Genomic DNA, 21,748 nt, shown 5'->3' on the forward strand with positions numbered 1-21,748 from the left:
GCAAGCATTAATCTTACAAGACACATAAATACTTATTGTCACTGTAGAACATCATAGAACGTTATAAAGCTTGGGAAGCTAAGTTATGTTGCTATTTTTGAATTTCTTTTAATATAAGGCCTGCACTCAACATTGGAAGCTGTAGAAATAAACAGCTGAACTTTGGATTGCTCCTGGAGTGCTGCAATACCCTTTTCAAAATAATTTTTGTTTGTTATTAATTCATTCATGGATAATGAGTGTTGCTGGCCAGGCCAGCATTTAATGATCATTCTTAATTGCCCTCTGGTGGTAAACTGCCTGCGTGAGCCACTGTAGCCCTTGGGCTGACGAGACACCCCCAGTGCTGTTTGGACGGGAGTTCCAGGATCTGGCCAAGCCACACTGAAGGGATAACAATATCTTTCCAACTCAGGATGGTTTATGGCTTGGAGGGAAACCTTCAGGAAATGCACCACTTAGAATCATAGGATCCCTACAGTGTGGAAGCAGGCCATTCGGCCCATCGAGCCTACACTGACCCACCCACCTTCCCTGTAATCCTGCATTTCCCCATGGCTAATCCACCTAGCCTGCAAATCCCTGAACTCTATGGGAAATTTAGCATCGATGATCTACCTAATCTGCACATCTCTGGACGTGGGAGGAAATCACAGCACCCGGAGGTAATCCACACAAACACAGGCAGAATGTGCAAACTCCACACAGACAGTCGCCCAAGTATGGAATTGAACCCAGGTCCCTGGCCCTGTGAGGCAACAGTGCTAACGACTGAGCCAGTGTGCTGCCCTGTGCTTCCAAGAAGTGGTGTCATCATGTGCTTGCTGCCCTATGGAAGACTTGTTTAATGGTCCATCAAATGGAAAATGTTCCTGTGAATTTCTTGTTAGCTTGGACTGGAATTTCCCTTCATGAGTTTCTACTCAGTTTCTACTCATGAGTTTCTACAGGCCCTGGACACCTGGGTGCACCTTTGAATAAATTAAATTCAGCAACTCTGGATACTCCAGCATGCTGAAATACAGAGTTCATTGACTGTTGCTCCCTGAACTGGGACCACTGGTACAGTCTGGGTCAGTCCTTGCAAAGGCCATCTTGGTGCAGATTAGGATTGAAACCTATAAGTTCCTTAAGTGTACATCTCAGTACCACACCAGGCATAATGGATTAGCCATGCCGATGTGTGAGAGGCATGGTGGAGGAGGAGAGGGCTACAAGTTACAAAGCTTTGCGACAGACCTTTACTTGCCTCATGATTTGTCTGTTACAAATAAAATATTCTAAGACCGATATTCTCTTTTGTATTGACAGACAAACACGACGATGAATTCAAGGAAGGCCTCCCTGAGCAGGTATTTAGATTGTTTATATATTTCGCAAACGGTTTCAGAGGGTCAGCTGTGTGTTTGCTGACAATAGTTACGTGGAACTCCAAAATGGTCACATCTTAGGATTAATTAATGAATGATATGATCTCAAGGATTTAAATGCATTGCATTGAATGACCATCTAATCACAAATATCAACAAAAGAAGCGCTTTATTCCTATATTTACTTAATTATTGGCCAGAGATAACCTCGGAGAAAATGCGCAGATGTGCTTTGACCTCGTGTAGTCAAATGGAACAGCAAAGACGGAGAACATTTAGCCTACTGTGTGTGCACAGCTTCTTTGAAAGAGTTAGCTAATTAGTCCCCAGCCCCTTGCTCTTTCTCCTCCCTCTAACCATGCAGATTTTTCCTTTTTAAGATATGATCCAAATGCCTTTCAAATTTATAAGGCCAGAAATCTCACGACGCCAGGTTACGGTCCAACAGGCTTATTTGAAAACACAAGCTTTCAGAGTCTGAGGTAAGAAGATGTAGAGCTGGATGAACACAGCAGGTGAAGCAGCATCAGAGGAGCAGGAACACTGACGTTTCAGGCCTATACCCTTCTTTAGAAGGATAGACCACATTTCTGAAGAAGCGTGTAGGTCCAAAACGTCGGCCTTCCTGCCCCTCTGATGCTGCATCTTCATGCCTGCTGTGTTCATCCAGCTCTACACCTTGTTATCTCAGATTCTCCAGCATCTGCAGTTCCTACTATCTCTGAAACAGCTTTCAGAGTCTTACTCCTTCTTTCGGGGTTAGTGAGAGAGGTAGTGTCAGACACAGAATTTATAAGTAAAAGATTAAAGGATCACACCATTGATGAGTATGTGCTAAACAAACCCATGATGTTGTTAAATCTTTAATCAGTTAGAAGGTTTTAATTGACTAATACGTATGTGAAAATACCCAAATTTCTTTCAAGTCACTGCCCTGAGAGAACTATCAGTGTAAAGAGGCGGTGACATTTTAGGTCAGACAATGCATGTTAGGTGTGAGGCCTTGTTTAGAATCTCTGTTTTGGTTTGGAGTCAAACTGGTGTTATTTCTAAAGGAGAAATTTGTAAAATGCCACATTGACCGACTGTCTATAAATTGTGTAGTTTTTGAACAAAATAGGATATGTCTGCAAATACAAATTCACCCGATAGATTCACTGATTAAAGATTTAATAGCAATTAGGTTTGTTTAATACATCCTCATCAGTGTTGTGACTCTTTGATCTTTTACTTATAAATTCTGTGTTTGATACTATCTCTCTCACTTACACCTGAACAAGGAGTAAGACTCTGAAAGCTTGTGTTTCCAAATTAACCTGTTGGACTATAACCTGGTATCATGTGATTTCTGACCTTGCCCACCCCAGCCTGGCACTGGAACCTCCATATCTTCGAATTTATAGGTGCGCAGAATTATTGGATGCTTCATCACCACCAGAATTACAGACTTATTACAGTGCAGATAGAGGTCCTTCGGCCCACTTTGTCTGCACCAGTTGTACTATCTCATGCTAGTCTCCTGCCTTTTCCCCATATCGCTGCACCATTACCGTCTAAACAAAAAATCCAATGTTCCCTTGAGTGCCTCAATAGAACCTGTTCCACCACATTTCCAAGCAGTACATTTCATACTCTAACAACTTGCTATGTGAGAAAGGGTTTTTTTCTCACATTACCCTTGTTTCATGTCCACATTGCTCTAAATTTATGCATTTGCGGGTCTCCTCATTCCCATTACCTCTGTAACTGCATTAGACCTGCAACCAGCAGAGGGATTTTGGGGCCTATTAACTTCAGCCTGATTTCAATATTAAAGGCACCGCTCACTTGAATCAGACAGGGTTTGTTGTGGGTGACTCCTTTCTAGCCACTGCACCACCTTTCAAGAGTCCGTACCGTGACCAACCCCAGTAATGCCAGAGAAAGGCCACAAAAGTTGCCGTCACCATTTTGGTACTCTGAGATAAAAATAACAAATCTCAGCGCATGTGGCAAGTAAACCACTATCTGAAATATAAAAGATGAGTAATTTCTTGTTGAGAAGAACTTCATTAAAAGGATTTCAATCCCAAGATATAAGGTGTCTTTTCTCTCACCAAGGAGCAGTTAAGGCAGCCCCATATTTTTTGCCTTAATTTGCATGGAATAAGTTAAGGAGTAAAATAAAGTTAAAGGGGTACTGCTGAACCTTTGTAAGTAGTTATAACCGGAGGTTATTGTGATCCGTTCTGGTCACTGAAGATGCGAAAGGATGGCAAGGGCTTTAGAGAGGGTGTGAAAGTATTTACTGGAATGGTTCCAGTGCTGACAGGTTTCTATTATACCAGCAGTACAGGCCACTTGATCATCCAAAATCCAGAAGCATCATCGTCGATGTGGCCCCCCTGTGATGAACAAGGTGCCTGATTTCCCCCCACCTCAACAAAAACGTGTTCACAAGCCACCAAAACCTGCCTAGCGGCTGATCTATGTGATGTTCCCCTGCAAAGCCCACTCTCTCCACCAAGCACCGGCAGTGGTGAGGCGATGGAATTAAATGCCCCAATTAGCCTCATGTGAGAGGACTGGCCTTGACTTTCCAACCCCTGACTTTATCGGGAGGGAGAGTCGAGAAAGGTGATAGAACACGTTGCCTTGCAACTCCCTGCCCAATGAAACACCCCTGCCTCTACCTTGAAAACCAGGTCATGGAGCTGTGGGCTGGAGGGGATGAGGGCGATGGGGGACTTCTGTTCCACCCAAAGCAGGGGGATGGGAACCTGAATTGTATCTCCATTGTACAGGAGGTTGAGAGTAGTGACGTCATGAATAGGGTTTCAAAGTCGCAGGAGTGTACCAGCAGGCAGGAAGGAGGTTTGAAGTGTGTCTACTTCAATGCCAGGAGCATCCGGAATAAGGTGGGTGAACTTGCAGCATGAGTTGGGACCGGGAACTTCAATGTCGTGGCCATTTCGGAGACATGGATAGAGCAGGGACAGGAATGGTTGTTGCAGGTTCCGGGGTTTAGATGTTTCAGTAAGAACAGAGAAGGTGGTAAAAAGATGGGGGATGGTGTGGCATTATTAGTCAAGGATAGTATTACGGTGGCAGAAAGGATGTTTGATGAGGACTCGTCTACTGAGGTAGTATGGGCTGAGGTTAGAAACAGGAAAGGAGAGGTCATCTATAGGCCTCCGAAAAGTTCCAGAGATGTAGAGGAAATGACGGCAAAGATGATTCTGGATAGGAGCGAAAGTAACAGGGTAGTTGTTATGGGGGACTTTAACTTGCCAATTATTGACTCAAAATGCTATAGTTCGAGTACTTTAGATGGGTTAGTTTTTGTCCAATGTGTGCCAGAGAGCTTCCTGACACAGTATGCAGATAGGCCGACAAGAGGCGAGGCCACATTGGATTTGGTACTGGGTAATGAACCAGGCCAGGTGTTAGATTTGGAGGTAGGTGAGCACTTCGGTAATAGTGACCACAATTCAGTTATGTTTACTTTAGTGATGGAAAGTGATAGGTATATACCGCAGGGCAAGGGTTATGGCTGCGGGAAAGGTAATTATGAGGCGATTAGGCAAGATTAAGGATGCATAGGATGGAGAAGGAAACTGCAGGGGCTGGGCACAATTGAAATGTGGAGCTTATTCAAGTAACAGCTACTGCACGTCCTTGATAAGCATGTACCTTGCAGGCAGGGAGGACGCGGTCGAGCGAGGGAACCATGGTTTACTAAAGAAGTTGAATCTCTTATCGAGAGGAAGAAAGAGGCATATGTAAAGATGAGGCATGACGGCTCAGTTAGGGTGCTTGAGAATTACAAGTTAGCCAGGAAGGATCTAAAGAGAGAGCTAAAAAGAGCCAGGAGGGGACATGAGAAGTCTTTGGCAGGTAGGATCAAGGAAAACCCTAAAGCTTTCTATCGGTTTGTCGGGAACAAAAGAATTACTAGAGTAAGATTAGGGCCAGTCAAGGACAGTAGTGGGAAGTTGTGCGTGGAGTCCGAAGAGATAGGAGAGGCGCTAAATGAATATATTTTGTCAGTATCCACACGGGAAAAAGACAATGTTGTCGAGGAGAATACTAAGATACAGGCTATTAGATGAGACAGGATTGAGGTTCACAAGGAGGTGGTGTTAGCAATTCTGGAAGGTGCGAAAATAGATTAGTCCCCTGGGCTGGACGTGATGTATCCTAGGATTCTCTGGGAAGCTAGGGAGGAGATTGCAAAGCCTTTGGCTTTGACCTTTATGTTATCATTGTTTACATGAATAGTGCCAGAAGACTGGAAGATAGCAAATGTTGCTCCCTTGTTCAAGAAGGGGAGGAGGGACAATCCTGGTAATTATAGACCAGTGAGCCTTACTTCAGTTGTGGGTAAAGTGTTGGAGAGGATAATAAGAGATAGGATTTACAATCATCTAGAAAGGAATAATTTGATTAGGGAGAGTCAACACGGTTTTGTGAAGGGGAGGTCGTGCCTCAAAAACCTTATTGAGGTCTTTGAGAAGGTGACCAAACAGGTAGATGAGTGTAAAGCAGTTGATGTGGTGTATATGGATTTCAGTAAAGTGTTTGATAAAGTTCCCCATGGTAGGCTATTGCAGAAAATATGGAGGCATGGGATTGAGGGTGATTTAGCGGTTTGGATCAGTAATTGGCTTGCTGAAAGAAGGTGGTGGTTGATGGGAAATGTTCATCCTGGAGACCAGTTGCTAGTCGTGTACCACAAGGATCTGTTTTGGGGCCACTGCTGTTTGTCATTTTTATAAATGATCTGGATGAGGGCGTAGAAGGATGGGTTAGTAAATTTGTGGATGACACTAAAGTCGGTGGAGTTGTGGATAGTGTGGAAGTATGTTGCAGGTTACAGAGATACATAGATAAGCTGCAGAGCTGGGCTGAGACGTGGCAAATGGAGTTAACTGCAGACAAGTGTGAGGTGATGCACTTTGGAAGGAGTAACAGGAACACAGCGTACTGGGCTAATGGTAAGATTCTTGGTAGTGTGGATGAGCAGAGAGATCTCGGTGTCCATGTGGATAGATCCCTGAAAGTTGCCAACCAAGTTGATAGGGTTGTTAAGAAGGCATACAGTGTTTTAGCATTTATTAATAGACGGATCGAGTTCCGGAACCAAGAGGTTATGCTGCAGCTGTACAAAACTCTGGTGCGGCCGCACTTGGAATATTGTGTACAGTTCTGGTCACCGCTTTATAAGAAGGATGTGGAAGCTTCGGAAAGAGTGCAGAGGAGATTTACCAGGATGTTGCCTGGTATGGAGGGAAGGTCTTACGAGGAAAGGCTGAGGAACTTGAGGCTGTTTTCATTAGAGTGAAGAATGTTGAGAGGTGACTTAATTGAAACATATAAAATAATCAGAGGGTTAGATAGTGTGGATACGGAGAGCCTTTTTCCTTGGATGGTGATTGCTAGCACAAGGGGACATAGGTTTTAAATGAGGGCTGATAGATATAGGACAGATGTCAGAGGTAGGTTCTTTACTCAGAGATAGTAAGGGTGTGGAATGCCCTGCCTGCAACATTAGTAGACTGGCCAACTTTAAGGGCATTTAAATGGTCATTGGATAAACACATGGATGATAATGGAATAGTGTAGGTTAGATGGGCTTCAGATTGGTTTCACAGGTCAGCGCAACATCAAGGGCCCAAGGGCCTATACTGCGCTGTAATGTTCTATGTTCTATGTTCTATGTGCCAATCTTGACCCTTTCAATTTCCAAGAATCTCGCCACAGCATGATTCCATCACACTTAAAGAAAATGGTTATTATTCAGATGATAATGGATTCACCACTACTGGAATATTGTGTGTGCATGTGCTCCCTTTATTACTGAATTTTATCATTATTAAGATGAGATCAAGAATTTAAGAGCTTTCTATCATATTAATGAACTGGTTAGCTTTTATCATGCATTCTACTTGGTAGATGAAGTTATTCAGCAACAGTACGCAGCTCGAAAACTACTTTGCTGAACCCATGAAGGAATGGATATAAAGCAAACCCCTTTAATGCTATCTTCTGATGAGACCTTCTGTTCTCTGATGCTGAACAATCTGTACTCAGCAAAGGTCTCAGTTTTATTCCTTTGTGTCCCCATTTTGATGAATTTCAGGCATGACACGATGTCAAACTCTTCTTTCTCTGTCTCTGCCTCTGTGCCCATTTCTTTGGACAAGAGTCCTCTCCCCGCCCCACAGGCCACTTCAGTCAGCTCCAACACTCTTCGTCCACCTGGAACCCCCTTCCATCCACCCTGGCGTTTGACCTGCTCTCGATCTGTTCATTGAGAACTGCTGATGTGACATTGGTTGCCTCAATTTCTCTGTCCCCCCTCACCCAATCCAAACTATCTTTGTACGAATTGACTGCACTCCGTGCGCTCAGATCTAACCCTGACTTTGTTCTAACCCTGCCGATAAGGGTGGTGCTGTTGTAGCCTGGCGTACTGACCTCTACATTGCAGGGGCTGAGTACCAGTTCCAGATACCTCCTCCTATCTCCCCCGGACCATAACTCCACCATGGCATATCAGGCCATTGTAACTAGTACGGTCACTGACTTCAGCTGGTATCTCCACTTCAATGCCCCCAAGCCCACACAGCTCGCTTCTACCTCCTGCCAAAAATTCACAAACAGGACTGTCCAGGTAGACCCATTGTTTCAGCCTGCTCCTGCCCTATAGAACTAATTTATTCCCACCTTGAATGAATCTTTTCTCCCCTGGTCCAATCCCTGCCTTTGTCCATTTGCAATTCCTCTGACCACTTTCGGAATTTCCAATCTGCAGGCTCCAGCCACTTTTTCTTTACCATGGACCTGCAATCCCTTTACACATCCATCCCCTACCAGGATGGTCTCAGGACTGTCCACTTCTTCCAGGAGCAAAGACCTGAACCGTTCCCACCCACCACCACCCTCCTCCGCTTGGCCGAGCATGCCCTCACCCTCAACAACTTCTCTTTTAACTCCTCTCATTTTCTTTAGGTCAGAAGGGGTAGCCATGGGTACCCATTTGGGCCCCAGTTATGTCTGTCTCTTTGTGAGGTACGCAGAACATGCCTTATTTCAGTCCTGTTCTTGCCTCCACCCACACCTCTTTCTCCGATATATCGATGATGACCATGGTGCTGCTTCCCAGTCTGGTCCAGAATTAGAAAAGTTCACCGATTTCGCTTCCAATTTCAGTCTCACCCTCACTTTCACCTCATCCATCTCTGACTCCTCCCTCCCCTTCCTCATCATCTCTGTTTCCATTTCTGGGGATAGACTGGCCACCAAAACCCATTACAAACCCACTGACTCCCACAGCCACCTGGACTATACACCCTCACATCCTGCTTCCCGTAAAGGCTCCATTGCACTCTCCCAGTCCTTCCAACTCCGTCACAAATGTTCCAATGAGGCCAACTTTGACAAGAGATCCTCTAAAATGTCCACCGTCTTAACTGAGGAGTCCCCAGCACTGTTGTTGACACAGCCCTCAAATGGATCCAATCCATCTCCCACACTTCTGCCCTCATCCCCTCTCTTCCCTCCTGCAACAGCGATAGGGTTCCCCTTGTCCTTACCTACCATCCCAGCAGCATCCACATCCAGAAGATCATCAGATGGCATTTCTGGCACTTGCAGACACATACTCCCCTCCCCTCCCCTCCCTTGTCCACCTTTTGCAGGGACTGTTCCCTCCAGGACACTCTGGTCCACACTTCCTTCACCCCCAACAACCTCCCAAACCCACTTGGCACCTTCCCCACTGAAGCTGTCATATCTGCCCATTTACCTCCTCCCTCCCCACTATCCAAAGGCCCAAACGTACCTTCCAGGTGAAGCAACACTTCACCTGCACTTCCCACAATCTAGTCTACTGCATGCCTGCTCACAATTTGCTATCCTCTACATTGGGGAAATGAAGCTTAGACTGGGTGACTAGGTGGCAGAACACCTATGTCCTGCCCAGAAAAAAGACCCTGAGCTTCCAGTTGCCTGCCACTTCAATGCACCACCCTGTTCCCTGGCCAAAGTCTCTGTCACAGGCTCACTGCAGTGTTCCAACGAAGCTCAGCACAAACTGGAAGAACAGCACCTCATTTCCCGCTTGGGGACCCTGCAGCCTTCTGGACTCAATATCGAATTCAGTAACTTTAGGGACCAAATTCTCTAATGTCCTAGTCCGCACCCACTGCACACACGAGATCTTGTTATCACATAGTGTGCCGTTACACACTACCTATTGTTAGGCACTACCAGACTCCATTAATAGATATTCACCCTCCTGGCCAGATCATTATCTACTCCTTTGTCTGTCCAGCTGTTTTTCGCACTGTTTGGGCTCTATCCCCACCCATTGTTTACTCCTTACCCCCTAGCCCCACCCTATCTTCTGAATACAAACCAACATTTTACTAGCTGCCATCAGTTCTGAGGAAGAGTCACTAGACATGAAATGTTAATTCTGATTTCTCTTCACTGATGCTGCCAGACCTGTTGTGCCTTTCCAGCAACTTCTGTTTTTGTCTCTTTAACGTTACACTGCTCTCTGACCTCCCCTCAGTAGATAACGAAGTGTGTGGTTAGAGTTTGCAGCGAGTGATAACATTTAAGGATGTTTGACTTCTGGTGTAGTCAAGTGGGATTTTAAGCGAACAGAATGTTAATTCAATTGAATGAAGGTGGACAATGGAATTCAAAATTCTGTGTTGACTTGTATTAATCAATATTTGTCACAGAGTCAGACTTTCAAAACAGCGGCTGAGAGCGATGAAGTCAAGAAAAGCCTTACTGACATTTTGAATGTTGACTCCTTGTACACAAGACCTCTCAAAAACCAAGTCAAAATGTTTGGTTCCTCAAGTAAAGAAAATTTTGGGATTGAAAATGTGAAAAGCAATACTATCACCAGAGAAGTAACCAACACCATGAAGTCAGAAGATGGCATCTTTGGCTCTGTAGAAGAGCCAAATCGAAGGGTCGATGGAAGTCTGATGTACAAGGAGCCACAGAAGAAGAACTCTCAGTTGGGAGATCAGCGCCTGGATGTATCATCATCTGAAGCGAACATGTACGGCTATATTATGACCCAGCAAAAGTAAGTATTGAGAATATCATCCACTTAACAAAAATGCAAATGATGATCAGTGGGTTGTGATAGCCACATTATCTGGTACGTGCGTGTTATTTTGTTCCTCTAGATTTGCCTCAGATTTTCTTGGCTTGTACTTTCTGTCTTGATAGGGGTAAGTTGTACAGGGATGTTATTCCATGGTGACCAAAATAAGGAATAGCTTTGGCTATACATGGGTGGAGGCTGGTACAGTTACAACACTTAAAAGGCATCTGGGTAGGTATCTTAGTAGGAAGGGTTTACAAGGATCCATGTTGTACATCTCTATGCCTCCTGAGGCCATGTTTGGAATACTGCATTCAATTCTGGCCTCTCTGCTGTAGGAAGGACGTTGTGAAACTTGAAAGGGTTCAGAAAAGATTGACGAGGATGTTGCCAGGGTTTGAGCTATAGGGAGAGGTCAAATAGACTAGGGCTACTTTCCCTGGAACATCGGAGGCTGAGGAGTGTCCTTATAGAAGTTTATAAAATCGTGAGGGGCACGGATAGGGTGAATATTCAAGAGGTTTTCCCCAGGAAAGGAAATTCCAAAATTACAGGGCATAGGTTTAAAGTGCGAGGTGAAAGAGTTAAAAAGAAACCTGAGGGGCACCTTTTTCACATAGAAGGTGGTGCATGTAGGGAATGAGTTGCCAGAGGAAGGCGGTGGAGGCTGGTACAGTTACAACATGCATCTGGATAGGTATCTGAATAGGAAAGGTTTAGAGAGATCTAGGCCAAATGCTGGCAAATGGGACTAGAATAATTTAGGATATCTGGTGGACATGGACGAGGAGGACTGAAGGGTCTGTTTCCATGTTGTACATCTCTATGATTATAAGAAATATTCTGTATATTGTTAATGCCTTAGCTGTGCATAGTTGTCAGTTAATTCTGCCGTTTTCGTTTCTCAAGAATGACACAAAAGCAGAAAATGAGACATAAATGACATCACTTGGATTCTCTTGTTGTGAATGCCAGACAGAAGCACTGCACAACTATTTTTTTAAAAAGACGAAAATGTAAAGGGTCAAGAACCTAGTCTATGTGATACATGTTCCACGAGCAAGCATACAGGGAACCACTCAGACCATATCATACTGACTGTGATACTTGACCCAAGAAATCACATTGTTGTCTGATTTATAAATGACTGAAATTACTTGAAGTATTTTAACTCTGTGCGAGTTTAAATGTGTTTGTGATCTACATCAAGCTTATGCCATATTTTATAATTTCATCAACTTTCACACTTTGTAGACTGTGGCTTGTTTTTAACTGACCATTTCTTGTTCATGCTGAGGCTTGCAGTGTATTGTATTCAAAAGGTTGAAGAGAAACTCAGGAAGGTCAAAAAGATGTGTTTGGGTGATGCCAAGGGCTGGATTTTTTAATCACTCATAAGATATCAGGCAGGGGTGCACTTTAGAACTTGAACTCTGATGGCTAATCAGTGTTACAGCGTATCAGTGGCACACTGCAGTTTGTGAAGGGAAGCTGGTGAGGATGAGTTGGCAAATTGCCTCCAAGAAACTGACTGTTAAGCTGCACGAAGCACTTGTTAATGGGCTGAATAGGGACAGGCTTGAGATCCTACAAATGACTGAGTTACATTGAGACTTGGTGTAATAAGTTTCCAATTCAGTACCGTGAGGACAGCATGATGAATATGCTGAAAGGAGACAATTGTCTGGAAAAATTTTATTTTCAACCATTAAAATGTAAACACATTTAATGAAGAGGAGATAGCGAGTACTGCATGTGCTGGAAGTCAGAGTCAACACTGTATGGAGCTGGAGGGACACAGCAGGTCAGGCAGCATCAGAGGAGCAGAAAAGTCGACGTTTTGGGTCTGGATGAAGGGTTTTGATGAAGTGTCCCCACTTGAAATGTCAACTTTCCTGCTCCTCTGATGCTGCCTGGCCTATTTCTCCAGCTCCACACTGTGTTGAGCGCATTTAATGAAACCAGGTGTAAACTACATTTTAGTGTGCTGCAATTTGTTATCCTAAGGGAATGTGTATGTTGCTGTTATAGAACATAGAACGCTACAGTACAGCACAGGAGCAGCCCCTTCAGCCCACTTTGTCTGTGCCATTCATCATGCCATTCTAAACTAATCCCATCCGCCTGCACAAGGCCCATATCTCTCCATTCTCTGTCTTTTCATGTCTGTTTCTAAGTGCCTCAAACTTTGCTAACATATCTGCGTCTACCCTCTCCCTGGCAGCTACCGCCCCCTGAGTCAAAAAAACTTCCCACACACATCTCCTTTAAACCTTCCCCATCTCACCTAAACCCTATGCCCCCTTGTATTTGACATTTCCACCCTGGGAAAAAAGGCTCTGACTATCCACCCTATCCATGTCTCTCATACATTTTCTGTCAGGTTGCCTCTTGGCCTCTGACACTCTAGCAAAGACAATTCACATTAGTCCAACCTCTCCTTATAACTAATACACTGCAAACCAGGCAACATCCTGGTAAACCGCTTTTGGACCATTTCTCTGTAGCTTCCTACAGTGTGGTGACCAGAACTGTGCACAGTATTTCAAACGTAGCCTAACTGAACGCTTATACAGCTCCAATAATACATTCCAATTTTTATACTCAGTGCCCTGACTGATGAAGGCGAAGCATGCCATACATCTCCTTTACCACCTTATCCACTTATGTAGCCACTATCAAGGAGCTATGGACACGGACCCCAAGATCCCTCTCTATGTCAATGCTCCTAAGGGCTCTGCCATTAACTGTATATTTTCCACTTGCATTTGACCTCCCAAAATGTACCACCTCACACTTGTTCAGATTAAACTCAATCTACCATTTCTCCGCCCAATCTTTCAACTGTTCTGTATCCTGCTGTATCCTGTGACAGCCTTCCTCATAATCCACAGCTCTACCAACTCTCATGTTGGCTGCAAACTGACCATTCAGATCACCTACATTTTCATCCAGAACATTTATATAATGACAAACGACAGAGGTCCCAGCACTGATCCTTGCTGTACACCACTGGTCACAGACCTCCAGTCAGAAAAACACCCCTGCACTATTACCCTCTGTTTTCTATGACCAAGCCAATTTTATATCCAACTTAGCAACTCACTGTGGATTCCATAATACATAATCTTCTGAACCAGCCTACCATGAGGGGTCCTTGTGAAATGCTCTAGTAAAGTCCATGTGGACAACATCTACTACCATGCTTTTGCTATTCAGCTTTGTCACTTCATCAAAAAACTCAATCAGGTACAAAAGACAAGACCTCCCCCACATAAAACCATGCTGACTATCCCCATTAAGTCCATTCTTGTTAAAACGTGAATAAATCCTATCCCCGAGAATCTTCTCCAATAATTTGTTTACCACTGTCGTAAGGCTCACTGGCCCGTAATTTCCTGGGTTGTCCCTATTGCCCTTCTTAAACAAAGGAAGAACAATGTTTTTTTTTCTCCAGTGTTTTGGGACCTGTCCTGTGGCTGAAGAGGATAGAAAGAACTCCATCAAGGTCCCAACAATCTCCTCCCTTGCCTCCTGTGGTATTCTGGGATACAACATCAGGCTCGATGGACTTCGCTACCTTAATGTTTTTCATATCACTCAACTCCTCCTCCTCCTTAATGTCAACATGCCATAGAATATCGACATACCCCTTGCTTAACATACCATTCACCATACCCTTCTCCTTGCTGAATATCAATTCAAAGTATTTATTGAGGACCACATCCACTTAGAGTCATAGAGCCATAGAGCTGTTCAGCACAGAAACAGACCCAATGCCAGGAATCCCCACTCTGGGCCTACTACAACCAGGGAGTCCCTGGCCCCCTTGCCAGACCAGGCCACCACTGCCATCTCACCAAGAGTACCGCTCTGGCTGCCCTCTTGCCTTGCTGGCACCACCTTGAAAAGTCCTCCGCCTCCAATGGGTGAAAGAGCTTTGCCGCCGCCATTCCCAAATGCCGGAGGGATGCCCCTGCTGCTGTTGTCACTGCCGCCACTGTCTGTCGCCATGAGGAGCCATGTCTACCGCTGCCAACTTCCGGGAGGAGCCGCCATTCCGCGCACGGCTGCTCTAGCCCCTACGCCGATTTCCTCGACTAACCCACTGCAAAAGGCATCAAAGAAAAAAAATAGAAAAAAAATGCAAGAAGAAGAGCTTCCTTTACATTCTTCAAGGACATTGATTACAATCCTCCTTTGTCTCCCTGCACCAACATGCTGCCTGTCACAACTAGAAGCGCCTACTCTTCCGGGGACCATATCCGTCTATTCCCATCCTATTCATATATTTGTCAAGATGCCCTTTAAAAGTCACTGTCGTATTTGCTTCCACTACCTCCCCCGGCAGTGAGTTCCAGGCCCCCACCACCCTCTGTGTAAAAAACTTGCCTCCCACATCACCTTCAAATGTTGTCCCTTGCACCTTAAACCTATGGCCCTTAGTAGCTGATGCTTCCACCCTGGGAAAAAGCGTCTGACTATCCCATCTTGTAGACCTCTGTCAGGTCACCCCTCAACCTCTGTCGTTCTGGTGAGAACAACCCAAGTTCCAAAATCTCATCATAGCCTCCTGATCTTAGTTTCCTAAACCTTACATGTGATTGATTTTTGTTTTTGACTAAACTTTCAACATCTCTTGTCATCCAAGCTTCCTGAATCTCTCTACCCTTATATTTCATCCTCACAGGAACACACCGATCCTGAACTCTGACCAAGTGGCCTTTAAATGATTTCCACATGGCAGATGTAGATTTGCCTTCAAGTATCCATTTCTAATCTAATTTTTCCAGTTCCTGCCTAATACTGTTGTAATTAGTCCTCCCCCAATTTGACACATGCACCTGAGGATCAGTCTTATCCTTATCTGTAGCTATCTTAAAACATATGGAATTATGATCACTGTTCCCAAAATGCTTCCCTGCTGGCCTGGCTGGGCTCACTCCCCAATACAAGACTTATATGGCCCCATTCCTAGTTAGCTATCTTCATATTGTTTCAAAAAACCATCCTGGATTCACCCAACAAATTCTGCCCCACACAAGCCCTGGCACTAAGGGAGTTCCAGTCAATATTGTTGAAGTTAAAATCACCTGTTATTTTTCCATCTTTCCATGATCTGCCGGCTGTTGGGAAGCCTACACTATAATCCCATCACAGTGACTGCCCCTTTCTTATACCTGAGTTCGACCCATTTGGCCTTGCTGGATGAGCCCTCCATGATGTCCTGTCTTAGTACAGCTATGACACCCTCCTTAACCAGTAATACAACTCCCTCATCCCTTTTCCATCCCTCTCTATCTGCCCTCAAACATCTAAACCCCGTAATGTTGGGCAGTCAGTCCCGTCCTTCCGTTAATCGCGTTTCTATAATGGCTACCACTTCGTAATTCAATGTCCTAATCCAGGTTCCAAGCTCAAAAACAGAAGTTGCTGGAAAAGATCAGCAGGTCTGGCAGCATCGGTGAAGGGAAAAGCAGAGTTAATGTTTTAGGTCCGATGACCCTCGGAACTGAGGATCTGTTCTGAGGAAGTGTCACCAGACCTGAAGTGTTAACTTTGTTCCTTCCTTCACAGATGCTGCCAGACCTGATGAGCTTTTCCAGCAACTTCTGTTTTTGCTCCTGATTTACAGTATTCACAGTTCTATCAGTTTTTATTCAGGTCCTAAGCTCATCTGCCTTTTGTGTTATACTCATTGCATTAAAATAAATGCACTTCAGACCTCCAGTCCTGTCATGTTCATCCAACCTGGCCCTGCCTGTTCTTCCTTTTAAACTTAATTGACTTAACCTCTCTCTTCTCCTCAATCAGTCCACATGCTGACCTACTGCTCTGGTTCCCACCCCCTGCCACCCTAGCTCAAACCCCTCCGAGTGGTACTAGCAGGTCTCCCTGCTAAGATATTGGTGCTGCTCCAGTTTTTGTGCAGGTCCCACCTGCCCTGGAGGAGCATCTGACAGTTCGACCTGAAGTCTTTTGTGGATCAAATTGGATTTTAAAAAAGGAGTCTTGGACCTAAATTGGCTGCGGTTGTCACCCAATCACAGATTGTGACAGGCTTTGTGAGACCCCCATGTGGAACAGATGAAACAGTCTGCATTAGAATCAGCATTTTTACCAGAAGACATTGAAACTAAGTGACTGCGTCAATGTCAAGAGATTTACATCTCATGTTTAATTGACATGTATTTAATAGGTTCACGTTATTGAAACATAAAATGCTCTCCTGCCGGCAACCAACTTGAAAAGACAATGGAATATGCTCTGAATTATATTCCAACAACTGCTTTTGATCACCAGCCCAGAGCAGAGAGGAGAACATGGAGCAATATCACCAGAGCTTGGAAGCCTCTTCCTCGCCTGCCTGTTTTTCTCACCATCCGGAAAAAAATGTCCAGTGAAAATGCAGCTTAGGGAGGGAACCAGTCACTGTGAACTCCAGATATCTAGAGATTCTGCTGCTGCTGCGAATATGGGTCAACAATTAATCAGCTCTGGCTTCAGGTTCAAATCTAACACCTCAGAGACTCTAGGCACTTCAAAACTCCATAACCCTATTTCTTCCTGTCTGTACCAGGCACAATCCATTTTAAACTTATTACCTATGTTCATGTGTCTGTTTGATGTCATGTTTTAAGTATTGGTGGGTTAGTTGGAAACATGTATGTTTCATTAATTTAAGAACACCTTGGTAATTGGCTCCTTCATTTTCCAGCAAACTGTTTTAATTGAAGTGTGATTGCCGAGAGGTAAAAATAAATTAATAAAATATACTGTGACCAACTGAGAGGAGTTTAAAAAGAGGAGAGCTGATTACCCCCTTCCCTCCAGCTTGTAACAGCCAGTTTATAAATGAAGATATATTTTTCACAGGTTGCCAACAAAATAATTGCAATTAGTCCATAATGTTTATCCTGGGAATGTTCACAGTTGGATTCTTCAGATATTTAGTAATTCTAAGATGATCTAACTAACTGCATTAATACAGCATTTTAAACCACATGTAGTGTTCAAATGTTGTGTTTTGCAGACATCTTAATGTTTTTTAGCCACATTACACTTTTGAAAATCTAAGTTTGAGGTGTGTTATGTAAGATTGCTTTGTTCTAGTCAGCAAAGGGCTTTTGTATCACTGTTCCTACTCAATTTTCCTATCAGCATTATAGCCATAAAGTGATAATGGTACTATTAACTTGTGAAAACTTGAAAATCTTGAAGCCTACTTCCTCTTCTGGAGTCGTTTAACATTATAACAAAACACCATGTTATCATAAACTAATTGATACAGACGTGAGCATCATCTCAGATTGAGGCAAGGTATTGTGACAGGGAATAGTTTTAAAATAATGAAATGCAACAGAATCACAGCAGTAACCTTGAGCAAAATCCTTATTTATAGAAATAACATTTCAAATAGGGATGTCCTACAAATCATGGTAAAACTCAGCAATTAGTAAGCCGAACGGGAAATATTTTCAGTTTTTGACAATAAACAGAGAATGACTGTTGATATATTGTATCTCTTACAATGATTCTACTTCCACCTAATTGTTTGACTGATGAAGAATTTGGGTTATTCATCATACTTTAAGTGCTGCCTGATCTCAATTCCCTTGCCATTACCCTTGCAGTGTGATAGGAATATAATGTGTTGCTGTTTGCAGTCTCTTCTGGTCAAAGGTGACAACCCAGTTGGGAACTTTAACTCAGCCGCTATTAATGAACTCTATTACTGATGCTGCGTTTTTCCATCTCAACAGCCCCCTGAGTTCTGAGAAAGGCTTGGAATTAATGGAATATTTGGCACATCTTCTGAAGCTGCAAATGAGTGCCTTCGAAGATATCAGGTAAGTATTCCATCTCTTACACCATTCAGTGGGGGAAGGCTGTATGTACTATTATTGCATTTGCTCAGAATGATCTGAATGTGGAGGTTATATAAAGAAGGCTCAACCTCATAACAAGCTGAAATCAATCGGTCAAAATGCATGTTTGGCTGTTGAAGACTGTTTTGTTTCATGGGTTTCCACTGGCATATTTTTCCTTCCTCAATGCAACTTCATCATTTTGACCCACTGTCAAACTCAATCTGTTTAACTCAGTTTGAAAGAATTTATAGAAACCACGAAATCAAACTACAACTTGGCATATAATCCCTCAACAGCAAAAGCAAATCCTTCCAGAACTTATACATGGCCTCCAATTCTTTTGGTTTTGAAATATGTCTTCTACCAAAACCTGGAATCACAATAATTTATCTTGTAGTTATTTTACTGTGGTTTCTGCTAACATTTGTTATTTTGTTACAGAGTTAGTAGGAACTGCCGATGCTGGAGAATCTGAGATAACAAGGTGTACAGCTGGATGAACACAGCAGGCCAAGCAGCATCAGAGGAGCAGGAAAGCTGACGTTTCGGGTCTAGACCCTTCTTCAGAAATTTCTTCATTTTCTGAAGAAGGGTCTAGACCCGAAATGTCAGCTTTCCTGCTCCTCTGATGCTGCTTGGCCTGCTGTGTTCATCCAGCTCTACACCTCGTTATCTCTATTTGTTATTTTGTTCTTCTTTGGCATTTTATATCATTCAACAATCTGCTAAGTTACTCCAAATTCCAGTGAATGGTTAATATTTGGCTACATTACACACTACAAAATATGGTACAAATCTGTGTCAGTTGAATTCTGAGCTATTTCAGTCATTTATGTATATTGTGACAACTATCTGTTCAAGCATTCATTCTGGTAGGACACTGTTTATGATACCTTCAACTGGGATAACAACCATTTTCAGTTCTCTCCTGTTTTCACTACAGCCTCCTCCATATTGTGGCCCATCTGCAGTAACTTTCAATCAAAGAGCTATTTGGATGATATTTGGATATGATCCCAGATGATGGTAATACTGGACAAGTCAGATTCCAGAATGAAGCCTGGCTTGATCTAATAGTTTTCTTTGTTTAGTTAGATAAGATAGTCATTAATCACGGAGACATATTCTCATGAAGCTGCAACTTTTCTTTAACAATGGAGCAGAAGTTTATACATAAAAGGAGAAAGAACAAAAACCAAGTTACCTTAGTATAGGAGATGTTAGAAAGATCTTAAAAGATACAAAAAAATGTCATTTCACCCTGTTTCCGAAGACTGTCTATTACGGAGACTTTATACCTCCATTGCACTCCTTTCGTTTCAATTTATATACTACAGTTTCTTTGCTATGGATAGTGGACACAATTTGATCAGTCCTTTCCAAGCCTGCAAATATGAACTGATTTGATTGATTTTATTGTTATGTGAATCGAAATAGAGTAAAAAGCTTTGTTTATGAGCGGTACAAGCAGATCACTGCAAGCAATGGAAGTACATATCAAAAAGGCTTAGAGGCATACAGGTTACATTGCAGGTTACATTGTTTGAGGTGAGAGTCCGTTCAACAGTCTGATAACGGCTGGGAAGAAGTTGTTCCTGAGCCAGCTGGTGCGTGTTCAGGCTTCTGTATCTTCTGCCTGGCGGAGAGGTTGTAGGAGAGCATTACCAGGGTGTGATGGGTCTTCGATGATGTTGGCAGCCTTTCCATAGCAGTGAGCCATGTAAATAGAGTCCATGGATGGAAGGTTGGCTTCTGTGATGAGGATTGTTGTGGAAGAGGTGCAGTTGTCTATCCTCACTGATTGCAACCTATGGGTCAGAAAGTTAAGGATCCAGTTGCAGAGGGCAGAGCAGAGATGAAGGTCTTGGAGTTTTGAGATCAGCCTGGTGGGGATAATGGTGTTGAAGGTGGTGCTGTATCCAACAAGCAGGAGTCTGATGTAGGTGTCTTTGTTGTCCAGTTGTTCCAGAGATAAGTGCAGGACTAGGGATGTGGCATCCTCTATGGACCTGTTACGATGGTAGACAAACTGTAGGGGATGAAGGCACGTTGGGAGACTGGGGTTAATGTGGACCATGACCAGCCACTCAAAGTACTGCATGATTATTGAAGTCAGAGCTATTGGACATCAGTCATTAAGGCACACTGTGTGTGATGATGAAGGTGAAGCAGGTGGGAACTTTGGCCTGTAGGAGGGAGAGGTGTCAGTGAATACCCCTGCTAGTTGGTCCGCACAGGAGCCGAGTGCTCGACCGGGAACTCTGCCCCCACTCGTTGCTTCCTTTGGGTTGACCCCCAGGAAGACTGATCTGATTCTGAAGCGGTGACAGAGGGTCCGGGTCAATCTGGGGCTGTGGAGGCAGGTGTCACCGTGCTGAATGTATTCTGTTCTAACCAAGCATGGAAAGCATTGAGCATGTCAGGGAGGCTTGTGTCATTGCCCGCCATCTTACACTGTTTCATTTTGTGTCCTGTAATGTCATTTAGGCCTTGCTATAGACAGCAGGAGTCTGTTTGATAGTTCTGGGCCTCTAACTTGGCCCAGTACTGCATCTAGGACTGTTCACAAATCTGAAAGCCTAAATGTTCTCAATTCTCAATAACCTACAGATTTCTAATCAAACTAATCAGACCAAAGATATTCAGGCTGGGTGGATAGGCCATGGGGATTGCAGGGATAAAGTAGGGAGGAGACTCTGGGTGAGATGTTGTTCAGAGGGTCAGTGTGGACCCAGTGAAACAAATGGCCTCTTTCCATACAGTACAGATTATATGATATGATTCTCCAGGTTTGGAAGCTTAATAAACAAAACTCTTCTTCTGAGGTGATAGGGCCTCTGTCCTGCTTGGACCATTAAGGAGAGAAACTAAACTTGATTCTGAACTGAACCCTGATGTTTTCTGAAGTAACTCAAAAAAACTTTTTTAAATTCTAGATTCTTCTGAACTGAAAACAAACCTAATGACCTTAAATACAACAGAGAACGGCAGATGTTGGAGGTCTGAGACAAAATGACCAAGTGCTAGAGAAACTCAGCAGGTCTAGCAGTATTTGTCAAGAGAGAAACAGAATTAAGATTTCAAGTACAGTGACCCTTAATCAGAATTGAAGGCGGGTGATTGGACTCAAAAGATTCGATCGGCTTTCTCTCCACATATGTTGCCAGGCTTGCTGAGTTTCTCTAGCACTTCCTGCTAATGATCCTGCTTATCCCCTCTGTCACAAGCCATACAGTATACGCCCATGAAACTCATGTGGTCAACCCCAGGCCAATCCTTTTTCTTCCATTAACTCATTGGAGTTCTTCATAGTAGACAGGACATTTAATTTGTAGCCACATTTTTGTTTTCTGCAGGAGGTCTGCGCCCCTGCCCCCTACAAATGCTAAGGT

The 21,748-nt window shown here is 43.7% G+C and overlaps 1 protein-coding gene across 5 annotated transcripts in view; it reads left to right on the forward strand.

The window, feature by feature from the left end:
* The window catches only part of ptprn2 (protein tyrosine phosphatase receptor type N2), a 949,211-nt gene that overhangs the window by 344,613 nt on the left and 582,850 nt on the right, over positions 1-21,748 (forward strand). For all 5 annotated transcript variants that reach the window (XM_048556814.2, XM_059639614.1, XM_048556833.2 and 2 more), the window contains 3 exons: positions 1,312-1,352; positions 10,106-10,464; positions 18,249-18,335. In XM_048556814.2, the coding sequence (XP_048412771.1) occupies positions 1,312-1,352; positions 10,106-10,464; positions 18,249-18,335 (487 nt within the window). The remainder of the gene's footprint in view (positions 1-1,311; positions 1,353-10,105; positions 10,465-18,248; positions 18,336-21,748) is intronic.

This window comes from Stegostoma tigrinum, chromosome 2 (assembly GCF_030684315.1).
Source record: "Stegostoma tigrinum isolate sSteTig4 chromosome 2, sSteTig4.hap1, whole genome shotgun sequence".
Taxonomy (NCBI): domain Eukaryota; kingdom Metazoa; phylum Chordata; class Chondrichthyes; order Orectolobiformes; family Stegostomatidae; genus Stegostoma; species Stegostoma tigrinum.